The sequence below is a fragment of the Aulostomus chinensis genome, chromosome 16 (genome assembly GCF_037954235.1).
Source record: "Aulostomus chinensis isolate RoL2024-O1b breed Wild chromosome 16, RoL_Achi_v1.0, whole genome shotgun sequence".
In the NCBI taxonomy this organism is placed as follows: Eukaryota; Metazoa; Chordata; class Actinopteri; order Syngnathiformes; family Aulostomidae; genus Aulostomus; species Aulostomus chinensis.
The window spans coordinates 6,083,349-6,096,500 of NC_141335.1; the positions used below are offsets into that span (position 1 = coordinate 6,083,349).

General features: G+C 39.3%; 1 protein-coding gene across 1 annotated transcript in view; it reads left to right on the top strand.

Annotated features, from left to right (window-relative positions):
* srbd1 (S1 RNA binding domain 1) overlaps positions 1-13,152 on the top strand; it is a 50,691-nt gene that overhangs the window by 27,279 nt on the left and 10,260 nt on the right. The window contains exons 16-17 of the mRNA XM_086180099.1: positions 2,578-2,660; positions 12,280-12,386. Coding sequence (XP_086036225.1) covers positions 2,578-2,660; positions 12,280-12,386 — 190 coding nt within the window. The remainder of the gene's footprint in view (positions 1-2,577; positions 2,661-12,279; positions 12,387-13,152) is intronic.

The following is a 13,152-nucleotide window of genomic DNA, read 5'->3' on the forward strand; positions in this document are numbered from 1 at the left end:
TGAAAATAACACCCACCGACAGAATAGTTGAACAATGGTAATTGACTGTAAAAAAAAAAAAAAATTGAAAAAATTTTGATGAGGTAATAAAACCAGAGCCACTTTAAATAAATTATAATTTCCTGTTTTTTGTGGCTTTTTCATAGTGGCCTTAACTGCATTTAAATCATTTCTATAAGCAGTCATTTAAATATCTCTATCCATTTTTTAATCCAGATTGTATTCCCCCCTCTTACCAAGAATAATATCAGCAAATATCTGGCATTGTGATTAGATTCTCTGAGGTCTCTTCTGTGCTCTTTTACCTCTCTCCCTCTTTCTGTCATTTGCCACCTCACCCTCTCGTACTCCACACACTACATCACCGAAAACACGGCGGAATAAAACAGAGTTCTGAAGAACAAATGTTTCCAGCAGACTTCCTCTATAAAAGCTATAAATCATGTGAGGCTGGATTATTCCTCACTAGTTTCCTGTGGTCAGCAGCTCTGAATGCCACGGAGAGCCATATTTATACCCCTAATGAAAGCCATGAGAAATCCACAGTATTTGACTTTGCATTGGTGTAAAAAAAGGCGTGCTGAGGGAGGACACGATGGTTGTAGTTGGATGTGGCAGCTGAGTGTTTGTGTCTGTCTGGTTTGCCGTTGGAAGTATGTCTGTTTCTGTCAATGTCTATATCTCTGCAGGGAATTGTGAACTAAAGGCACCGTTTAATCTTTTTCATCAGTTGTTGCATGATCTAGGGACACCTAGTGGTAAAAGCCATTATTTAGACTCGTCATCAGGAGGGCTGTTTTTGTGTTCATCTTATTTCTCCTCTCTCTTGGTAGCTTCTGATCAGAGAGTTCAGTGCAAGGATGGAGTGGAGGGAAGCCGAAATGTGACTCGGATTCTCAAGAGTGATCCCACTGAAAAATCAGCTACATTAGTGAAAGTGTTACTGATCTTTGTGTAGCTCAGACAGGTGACGTTGATGTTATCCTTGCTTAGATCTCCTTGCCTACTTTATTTTATTGTACCTTTTATGCTCTGCAGCAGCGCAGCCACATCCCAGCAACACCAGCAGAATGCTGCAAGTCGCCTTTTGCTCCCAGGTCTCTTGATCTAGGTTTCTGACCAGGGTCTTCCTCTCTTGTTACTTTCTCTCTTTTTCCTCATTTTTTTAGTACTTCAAGTAATACAAAACTGGAGTGCTCATAAACTTTTAATAAGTGCTCGAGAGTTAAGCAGGACTGCAGAAAAAGAATATTGGAGCATTTTGGTGGTGCACTGAGCAAGGCCAGGGTTGAAACTCCATCCTTGTCTAAATATTATCTCAGGCTGCAGCCTCCCACCGCAGCAAGAGTAGAGAGAGGAGAGGAGAGCCATTGATTCCAGACATACTCCCTCCACTATATCCCATCCCTCTCTTTTTTTTTTTTTGTCTATCCGTTCTGCCTGAAAGATCTGAATCTGATGTGTCTCACAGAATATCGCTGACCACTAAGATTCAATCACTCAAAATGGACACAAACCAGTTCTTAGCAGCATCACAGTATGGACGGTGAAGTGACAGTCTGTTTTGGACAGCTTGATATTGAGGCTTATCAATTCCTTGGAGGGCAAGCTGTGCTCTGATCTATTTTTAAAAGTGATATTTGTCTGAGTTTTACTGTATTTTTTTTTCTCCAAATGTGGAAACATGTTGAGGCAGAGTGAATCCTCCATTAATTGAAGGGTCGGAAGTATAATCCCTGGCTTCTCCTGACCTCACGTCAATGTGTCCTTGTGCTAAACCCCAAATTGTTCCTGATGTTTGGGCCATGTAGCGTGTGTGTGTGTGTGTGTGTGTGTGTGTTTGTGAGTCAATGAAATCCATTGGCATTGACTGAAAGAGCAAAATAAATGCAGTGCAGTTACCATTTTACTTTGAAAATAACAGCAAAAAATAACAAAAACATTTGTACTCACAGTACTTAGCATGTCCTTGAGCTTTTACAGGGATGTGAAGAGGAACGGCTAGTTGTGCATTTTTCCATGTGCGTGCGTGCGTGTGTGTGTGTGGTGGGTGGGGGTAATGTGATGTCATATATTATGTTGTGTATGTAAGTAAGTAAGGTTGTTTGTAATTTTTCACCTTTGGTCATGTGGTCCTGCCAGCATATTCATGGAAAAAATATTTGGCTTCATTTACAGCAGCAGGCTGAAGCCTTGCAGACGCCACCATTAAAGTAACTCTCCTTTGGTGGATATGCACTGTGGGTATTTATTTGTTTGCCAATGTGCATGAGTCTGGTTAAATGAGTGTTTGTGAAGGTTCATGGCTCCCACATCTATTGGGGTGATATATGACAGCCAGGTGCAGACAGACTGGATGAAAGTCAACTGTAATTAATATTATTGGGATGGAGGACTGACATTTGGTTTAGGCCTGCCCTCAGGCCAGCAAGCAGGCAATTTGCATAATCAGTTATAATATGGCTATGAATATTCAATAACAGATTCAGATATTTCAGGTCCATGAAAAATCAAAGGAATCTCAAGAGAGATGTGGCCTGATATTTGCTTTGTGTGTGTTTGTGCGTTTGTGGACAGTGTCTATTGGAAGACGTGTTCAAGATCCTTTGGCTGAGCTTGTGAAGATCGATCCCAAACATATCGGCATAGGAACATACCAGGTAAGGATGTTTCTGTTTTTTTCATTGTTGAGATGGTCCTTGTGGCTGAGAGATTCTTGTCCCTGGGCAGTGAAACATCTGCTGCGAGTTAGACTGTGGCAAAGAGCCAAGTAGAGTGTGTGGTGGTTGGTATCAAAGCACATGAATAATAAACTGATTGTGCCCATGTGTCTTGTTATAGGACTGTCTCTTGTAGTTACATATTTGCCTAAAAACTACAAATGTGCAAAGATGGGACATGTACATTTTGATTTTTTTTTCCTTTTTTGACACTTATTTAACCAGGGTGGTGTCTTCATAAGACCACTTTCACAAATGGCTGCCTATTGCCTACTTGCTGTTAGAAAAATAGGTTGGGTACTGGTACGAGTAAAAATATGAGGCAAATCTCCCCAATTTCTTAACAAAGAAGTAAAATTATGCATTAAAACACTGCTTTTTCCAGATCCCTTCAACTTTTGAATGTAAACAGTACGTATGTTCTGGTCTGCTACCAATTTGACTGTTTTCCCTGTCTGCGGTCTTGCAGCTTACTTGTGACCTTGGTATTTAAGACAAAACAAAGACAGCAAAAATGGGTCTTGAGGTTTAAGGGGACAAATGTGACAGAACATATTTAAAAGGGTGAGTGAAGAGAGAGAAGAAGAGGCACACGGGGAAATAGATAAACTTGGCTGAGGCCTGTGTCAACAGATGATGCTAAGGCTGACAGCTAATTCAATTAATGGAGATCAGGAGTGACGTATGTTTAGATGTGTTTTCGCTTGTGTGCTCCCTGCTCCATATGTATTCCAAGTGTGTGCTAGCTCAGTTTTCACTTTGTTGATTGCATGTACGTTGTGAGGTGTACCATTTACTATTATTATTGCGTTAAATAGTGCTTAATATGACTCGTTTATTTTTTCCCAGCTCATATCCCCAAGGATCTGCATTATCATTTCTTTCTATAATTCCCATTTCATTCATAGTAACAGCAGCAACAACATAAACAGTAGTTTAAAAAGTTAATCTTAATGGAGAGAGAGAGAGATGGTAGTGCTAATTCATTTATGTAACACACTTGCCTGCATTGGACTACCTGAAAAGCTTCATCGTATGAAAAGATAAACTAGACATGACCAGTTCACCGACTGTAGCATGCTCATCCTCATACCATTATCCTACCACCCCTACCTGCTGTCTCCTGTGAGACAATGAAATGTCGGGGTGTAGAAAATCTGACAAGGGTTGTCCAGCATGGCTTCCACGGGAAGTTGGCCACAAGAACCAAAATCGATTGAGATCAAGCTTGGATCATATTGAAAACAGGTGTTAGGGTTCACAACATTTGATGCAACTGTACTTGCATAATATTGATTTCTGAGTTTGGACACACATTTTACTCTCTGATTCTTCTGCATTCTGTTCTAAATGCGGCTTGCACTGCAGACAAAAGTGACAAAAGTCAAAGGAAAAAGAATGATAGAAACATGGAAGGGTTGGGGGGGGAATGCCTGTGTCTCTCATCACATCCTGACTGGGCTCTCCAGGGTGCCTGGGGTTCTGCACCTCCCGCTCTCAGATCATGTGACTAGGTCAACAAATGATAATGTAACTGGGTAAATAAACTCTGGGTGCTGACAGATATGAGATGGGACATCATTTTGACCTGCATGTGAGCGTACGCTGTCCTCTAAAACCCATTTAAAAGTCAAAGGGTGTATGTGTGTGTGTATTGTATGTGTGTAAGTATGTATGTGTAAGATGAGAGTAAAGTGCATTCATAAATATCAGATTTTTTTCCTCCTTGTGTGATTCATGGCATTCTAAGCTTTCTGAAAGATTATTGCCTTTATGTCCAAAAAGCACAAGGGCAGATGTAACTCTAGACAGCTGGCACAGCGTGCTCTCATTTTCTCCCTCCCTCTACTGACCCAGTGAGTGACAGCTCTGAGAGAAAGGAGGAAATGAGCTGAGGGCTAAAAAAGTGAGGCCCATTAAAATCAGATTGGACATAACTATTGCTGTGGGAACACTGTTTTCACTGCAGCGCCACTGGCAGACAGGTTGTGCTGGATACTCCGTTTGCCAGATACCAGTCTGGTTGAAGGGATAACGTTCTTTATTAACATTTTTCGGCTTTTTTTTTTAAAAGTGGTCAGCTATAGTGCAGTGCAGTTAGAATTGTACTGCCACAGCTTTAGGTTTCGAAAGATATATTAGTATGTGGTGCTCTGAACATTTTACATTGACAAATGTTTCATTTAAGGAGTTATTGTACACGTTGTGCTGCACGACAAATGAGACTGTGTTTTAGTTTGTGGCTTGGTAAGGTTAGGAAATGTTAACATACCAACAAGTTTCAATGGACAGGTCTTGACGGCAAGTATAAATCATATATTGTGATGTTAGCGCCATCAATTTTAAAAAATGCCATTAATGCGCACAGTATAGAGCACATGAAGCAGAACCTAACTTAAGCATGACATTATGAATTACCCCAAAAAGATGGTGAAAAATTGAGTACACAATTGTGAATATGCAAAAATATAAATTTAAATTTAAAAAGAAAGAAGCACATATTTATAAAATGACTGTTGTTTATATGCCATGTCACACTGAGGGAATGATCACATGCAAGAATAGAGTACTGGCTGAAAATGAGCAGCCTTTCTTTGGAAGTAGAGAAGTTAATAAATTAGGAGTCTTATGTCTTTTCCTAATTAGACACCTAGTGGGTGTGGCCTTTGGAGAGCCCCTTCATCTTTCAGTCAACTCCACACACACACACACACACACGCACACGCGCACACACGCACACACTGCTGTGTGAGAAAACATTCCCTGCCTGCCGGATATTAAAGAAACTGTCACTCTTTTTCTCATCTATTTTAACCACTCTCCTCTCATTACATCAATTTGAGTGATTTTTCTGTTCTTGTTCAATCCTGTCCATCACTTTTCTTTCTTTGCTGGAAGCACTGTATTGTCTATACACTGTAAGAGTCTGAAATTGAGTTTGTTTCTTTACATCATGATTTCAGCAGGTTCATTCAAACATGGCCAGGATTGTGATTGTTGGGCAAGGAAGCTACAAGCTTTACTTGTATGTGTTGTGTGCTGTATTGTGACTATTCTGCACTTTGAGCTGCCATACAAATAAAGTTTCTTATTGTTATTATTAATAATAAACACAACTTGGGGTCACACTTCATCATATTTAAGGGTCTAAACAATCAAACCACCTGAGATACCACATCTCTGGCATTTCTGCACTACAAGTTCTCAACACTAAGTTGATACCAAATCTGTGATGGGCTAAATTTGGCATTTTTAATCTGACATTTCATGACAAGATGTTGAACTGGGAATTAATTTTTCTTCATGTTTATGGAGACAAGTATGGACATTCCCCTTAAGTGATCCCAAAGGATCTTTAGGTCCCGCAAGGCCAACAGACGAAGTGGATCTTCAGGCACTTTTGCATCAGCTTATAAATGTAGTTGTTTGTATTTCTGCTTAGCAATGACTCCTTGTGGTCACTTTAACTTTCACTAGTACAAATGATGTCACTTCACAACAAGACAACAAGTGCAACAACACTTGCACATGCATGTGCAATTGAGCACGCCATCTTTCACTTTTGAATGGTCGTGCCCACAGGGGACACAGGAACGGACAGAGTGGAGAGGAGAGGAAGAAGTTGATGTTTGACAGTGAGTGATGGCTCCTGACTCAATGTTTTGAAGCGTGGGAAAAAAACTGCCTCTCAAACACTTTGATCAATGGTTGAAGCTGCCAAAAATTATGTGCTTTATTTTAATTATTTCCCTAAGGTCTGTCATAGCATGTGTCTGTGTGTTTGCATGTTGAGTGAGGTTGTGAGTTGAGTCAAGCTTGTATCTTAGCTTGTATAATGGATTTACAAAAGCCCCTGCCAATTTTCCACTTATTCAAAAATTTATAAAACATTGACTGACTGTCATTGTCGGACTACATATTCTAGCTCTGCAAAGTTTACAGTAAATGAGGATGTTTGTGTTTCATGATTAAATTGGTCAGTGTGTAAATCTTAATTTTTTTTGTGTAACCTTCCAATACAAAGTTTGTAGCAAGCTTTGTAAGAGGAGAAATCAAACAAGTGGTGGGAAGGCAAGCAGGATGATATAACAATGAATTACAAATGTGTGCTGTTGGACCGTCAATCGAATCCTCTAGCTTTTCATTTGACTGAATATGTAGTGATACTTTATTTGTTTCAAACCTCTAAAGTGAAACTGTTATTAACATTTAGTCAAACAATCTTTCTCAATTGTGTCATTGAGCCTTCCTGCACCTGTCTAGTGAACTAGGTCTATCCACATTTTCTCATGCTCATTTTTGTATTCCCTCAGGTAATCTGTATGTGTCGACACATGTGTATATATGTGTGCGGATGTGTATGATTGTTTTGCAGGAAATTGAGAAATAGCCATTAGGCATTCGTGAAAGGTGTTGGAAAAACATGAAACCATCTCCTTGTTGTCATATCACTTTCAGCTGCTGATTTATGACTGGGATAATGCATTTAACTATGCAAGAAGTCTCTCACAGAGTCTAGACCAAGCCTACATACCGTGAATAATACAGTGTGTGTTCATGAATGGCTTCTCAGAGGCTTTCTATAGAAGGTGTCTGTCAAAGACAACATGACCTCCATATAACCTCTGACATTGTCTTTGTTTTTAGGCCACTGATTAAGAGTTTTTGAAAGTGGCAGTTTTACAGTCTTGTCACACACCCACACGAGAACATGCAGTTTTTGGGACTGAATTACTAGCACTTTGAAAGTTTCCAAATACCAGTAAAGCTATCACTCGCATTTTCTGATCATTCCTCTCCAGACGCTGAAGTTACAGTGGTGCAAATTATTGATAAAAGCTTTCAAAGTTGAGGTAAAAAAGAAATTACTAAAAGTTTCCATCTTTAATTTGAAAGAATGTAGAGTTGCAGCAGACCTGCAGTTTTCATATAATGTGAGCTAGTTGGAGCATGTAGATATTGAATAGTTGAGGCCCCAGATATGAGCCTTGCAGAACTTCGCTGGTGTTTATTTTTTGCTCAGATGTGTAATTACCAATCGACACAAAATGGCCTCCATCCTTCAAATCCATTTGAACAATTTATGAACTATAACTGCTTGAAAGGAACTGTACCATATTTACAGTAAATTCAACGTGCACTTAAATTTGTGTGGATTAAAAAAAATTAAAACTTTTGATTGTGCTTATCTCATTTTGCATAATCTACGAGGCACAATTGTAATGTTCTGATCTCCCAGTCTGAATTTAATGTTGGGAGTTTTTTTTTTTTTTTTTTTTTAAATTCTATAATTCATTCAGTACAGAACTTAAAGACAGGCTTCAATTATTTACTGCCCTGAGGCTCATAGTATTTGGAGCCATCCAGGCCCCATCATGGTTGCAGTTGCCGAAGTCATTATTCATCAGTGCTCCTGTAGTCTTGTCAGTCTGAAGACCTGTACCATCATTGTCAGTCAACACCTCAAATCCTAGCTTTTTCCTGCTTGGCGTTCTGGTTCGTAGTATTTACAGTTCACGGCTTTAGATTGTGTATAGATCTCAGGTTACACTCAGGAAACCTCTCTCTCTTTGTGTTTCCATATCAGGAAAAAAAACGACATTCAGTTTCTCAGTGAAATAAGTCATAACAGAGCTTGTTTTAGAGTTCTGCCTTCCTCTCACTCTGTATTTCTCACAACTTTTTTTTTTGCTCTGTTGCTGTCTGATTGACATGTGGTAACTCAGCAACATTGAGGTACTCAAGGTGCAGACAGAAGCACTGTTCTTGCGTATTGGTTGGCAGATTTCACCTGGTTTCCAGCCAATCCAAACATGGCTTTCATGCATACAGATCCAGTCTATTGGCTCTGCATGATTTTGAGGTTTGGGTGCCTGGGCATTGGGACCAAGGAATGAGGGAATGGAGTTGTTTCTTTTGAATGAGTGGTGGTCCATGTACAGGGTAGATGGCATTTGAGCTTGTATTAAAGTCTGTGTAGGTGTGTCCCTGTATATAAATTGAGGATTTGGAGAATTTTGTTGCACTGTGATGAGATGTGCTCTATATATCGCAGTCAGTATATGATAGTGCAGTATTTTTAGGCCACATTCTGATCCACTATATGCTGTACATTGACATTTTTAGAAATGCACTCTTAATCATGTCACAAATGTATTTGATTATTCCTCACAACATATATTTGTCTCAATTTTAAACTTGCCTACAAAAAGGAGGAAATCAGTCTTGTCAAAGTAATCAAACCAGGAAATTGCATTTATTTAATCAGGGGCCTGCAGTTGGTTATACTACAACATTTACTTTGGAAAACTACAACACTGCAAGAATGAAGTCATTGAATATTTTATGCAAAGCCCTTTCCCCCACTGACCATCCAGCAATAAGCATGGTTGTTTGATGAAAATTTAGTAGCTCATTGTTTATTCTACAGCTACTGGAATGATGTACGTCTCATGGTTTTAACAATGTTTTACTTTTGACTTATTGAGGGAAGTTGTTTTTTTTTATTATTTTGGAATATATTTTAAACTGAAGAGTTTCCACGGAACATGATGTATGTATATTGTTGTCGAGAAATTTCAACCACTATGCTGGGTTGAAGAAAATGTATGTTTCTGTCGAAGTATTTGTGCTTGTAGAAGTAAAATGCAGATTTGAGTACGTCTCATATTTGCATGGAGATTATTTTCCTTTTTTGCATCTGTGGGGATGGACCTCAGCTCCTCTAATTTGGAGATTCCACTTGGCTGTATTATGTTTATGATCATATTATGATGAATTGTTTCTCCATAGTGATAAGTTCTAGAATGGAATCTTGGATTGATGAATACTTGTGTCATAAAATATGAAAAATAATTGCATCAGAACTTTGAATGAGTATTCTTGTTTGTCGAATATATACTCTACTTACAGGTGGATGAAATGAGAGTAGAGAGAGGATGGGTTGAGAGATCGATACAGAATGATGTGGTCCATAGGTGTGCTCTGATCCCAGTTTATTTATGTCTTTTTGTAGTTGCAGGTGTTTTCAGTGATGCTCTATAAACCCCACTGCACTCACCTGCTGGCCTACACCTGTATAGCACCAAATGGCAAAGAGAAACAAAATGGAACATTAGCACTTGTAGAGACTGTCATTTCAGTCCGGATGAAAAGAGTGAAAAGACAGTAAATACTGATCTTACAAGCTCCTTTTCTAGATGATAACGTTGCTCTGTATCAGCTGAATACACAAGTAAATGACTGTTCAAATATTACCTTCTCAAAGGTAATCATATGTCACTTTTGTGTTCAGAAGATGTTTCTGCTCCACCAAAGTGACACAAAAGACATTTAATGCAGGTTTAAGTTTCAGTTGAGTTTTTCCCATCCCTAATAGAGTACATTTCCTAGTGTGAAGTTTGATGTTCTCACTTCTATAGGGTTTCAGTAAGAATGTGAGAACACATTCATTGAGGTTTTACTGCAGGTTAAAACTCCGACTGCCTCAAACACCTGAACCTTTCTCGTGTGAAAACATTCTTCTCCGGTGTGACATTACAGGTGATTTCCTCTTTCCCCCTCTCAGATTATCTCTGTCTCACCCTTCCTGGAATATCTACTCACTGGAAATCATAAATCAGTCACTCCTGCTTTTCTGGGAGCTTCTTATTGTTTGGAAAGTTATTTTTATTGTCCTCGACATGCCGCCAGCTGTAGTGCCTCTCGAAGACCTCACTACTCAGAGTGCAGATCACATGAGGACTCACCAGGGGTGCTGTCTCTCACCCCTTCTCGTTAAATTACAGTGTTCATCATCCTTATTGTAGTTGTATAGAGTTTCATTGCAGTCCATTAAAATCATGTAAAGCAAGTTCATGCCAACAAGGCAAAATGAATTGTTTTCTCACTAAAATACACAGATGAACCCTAATTAAATCTGTATTTCATTATTATTGTTCTTGCCATTAACCAAATGGTAGCTGTATAGGCACTCAACCTTTGCGTTGAAGTGAGAAGTTGGTTAAAGCCAGTCAGTGTCTCATAAAGTGGCAAACAAAACCTCTGTCCGTTTTTGCACTCCCACATAGTTTTCTCTCTCACTTTTCTTCTCTTCATCTTCGCTGATCTTGCTGTTGTGGCTGACAGTGGGGAGGGTGGTTACTTTTACCCAGCTGGTGGTGTCCTTATCTGTTTACAACTTGATGTTTATTGGGAGCTTGATCATGTTACAGAATAACCTATGGTAGACTCAGTCACGTTTACATATTGCACGCACACACACACACACACACACACACACGGCCCAACAGAGGTGTAGTTAGTGTGTCAGCTAATCCTCATCAGTTGCTAAAGTATAAGTGTCCAGTTGAACTTGGTTTCTGGCCTTGGCCCCTGACTACTGTCAGACCTGATAGAATTTCACGTTATTTTTGTATTCATCTTTTTGTGTTGTTGAGGTAATATTTTTGTAATATTTTAATAATATTTGAATGCTTCTCTTCTCTTCTCACTCCTTATTAGAACAAGGATTCCAATCATTTTTGTAAAATGTGATTAATTCTTAGATTGGCTGGTGGTTTAGTTCATGTCAAGGGCTTTTATTGATGGCGCGCCCCGCTAATAAGAACACTGTATCTGGGAGAGAGCCACAGGCCAAACTAAACATTCTCTCTCCTAACTCCCTCCGTCTTCACTCTTTCTATCAATCACCTCTCTTTCTCCCACCTTCAGATTCTTTGTGTAGGTTTTTTTCTGTACTACTTGTCAATCAAATCTTTCTCTGTGGATCTTTTTCAAATTAAATCATCTTTGGGGACAGTGTGCTCATACAGCATCAGATACAAGTACGGTACATAGAACTGATTAAATATAATGGTTAATACATGTACAGCATCTTGATTTAAAAAAAACAAACAAACCCAAACATGTTTGGCTGTCAATGATTAAAATTTGGTGTTCCTCCCCTGCTCCTAACTCTGTGGGGTTTCTGGATGTGGGTTATGAAAGTGAGCGGAAGTGTTTTGGTTGGACAATGGAGTGGGTGTCATGTCATTCAGAGAGACAAAATGAAACAAAGGAACAACAAGAGCAGTTTATCAATGCCAAAAATGTACAACAAACACATGGTAATGAGACGTGTATCTAGGCCGGGCTCTCTTCTGCCTTCGTAACGGTCAAAGAATGCGATCCCACTGTTGATTTGAGTAATGTGCCGTTAGATTTGAGGTAACTGTGATTTCTGAGAGAAGTCCAATAGTTTTCTATCAGCGCAACTCCCATAGTCTGTCCCAACTCTTCAGCTGCAAGTTGTGTATCCTTTTTTAGCTTGTGCATTAATCTGATGGTAATACATCAAAAAAAGTGTGGTTTTTAAACTAATTTTGTGTTAATTTCTTATCACATTAACAGCCTAGAGGGATCACATATTATAATGTTGTTTTATGTTTTTGCTTTATGAAATTGACAAATTCACTTAATTTATTATTTTACTATTTTTATTTTCTTCCAGTGCAGTTGTCAAACTAATATTTCTGTGTGTTTGTGTGTGGTTGTGTTTTTGCTAAATGTCGGATTTTAGCATGATGTGTCAGCTGGAGCTCTGAAGACGGCGCTGGACAGCGTGGTGCAGGAGTGTGTGAGCTTTGTAGGGGTGGACATCAACATCTGCTCTGAGACTCTGATGAGGTAGAGGTCACAGACACACAACTCATAGACTCACAGATAGAGCGCGCACACACACACACGCACACACACACACACATACACACACACACACACACACACACACACACACACACAGGCCATGGTGGAATAAAGATGAAGCAGAGGCCTGGACCTCTGACATTCTTTACTTCAGCAGTCACAACATGGCAAAGTTTCTTACATATCTCTCTCACTCACACACACACACACACACACACACACACACACACACACACACACACACACACACACACACACACACACACACACACACACACACAGGCCTGCCAGCTCTCTGAGACTAATGCTTCACACTCTGGCCCCACTTACTGGACTGACTGGAATCAACAGAGAGGATTAGCAGGGTCTCCTCTGTGACCAATTCACTGGCATGTGTGAATAAAAATTTCGGAATGAGAAAAAGATATTAAGCTGTACTGGAGCGAGTGACTTCTAACGATGTTAATATTGGCTGAGGAAATAAACTACAGCGTTGAAAAGCACTGTAGCGAATAAAACACAAAAACATGGTACCTGCCAAACGATGTCATTTTTCGGCCAGAGTTATGCGTCATTCTAATGATGGTTTCGTCAAGTTTCAAATGTGTTTTTTTAAAAATAAAGTGGTATACTAACCATAAAGACAAAAAGCATCAAATTAAAAACACGCCTGTTCACTTTGACATTTAATTATACATGAAATTACATATCTGAAATTACATGTAGTGGCCCTTAAAATTCCTTCTAA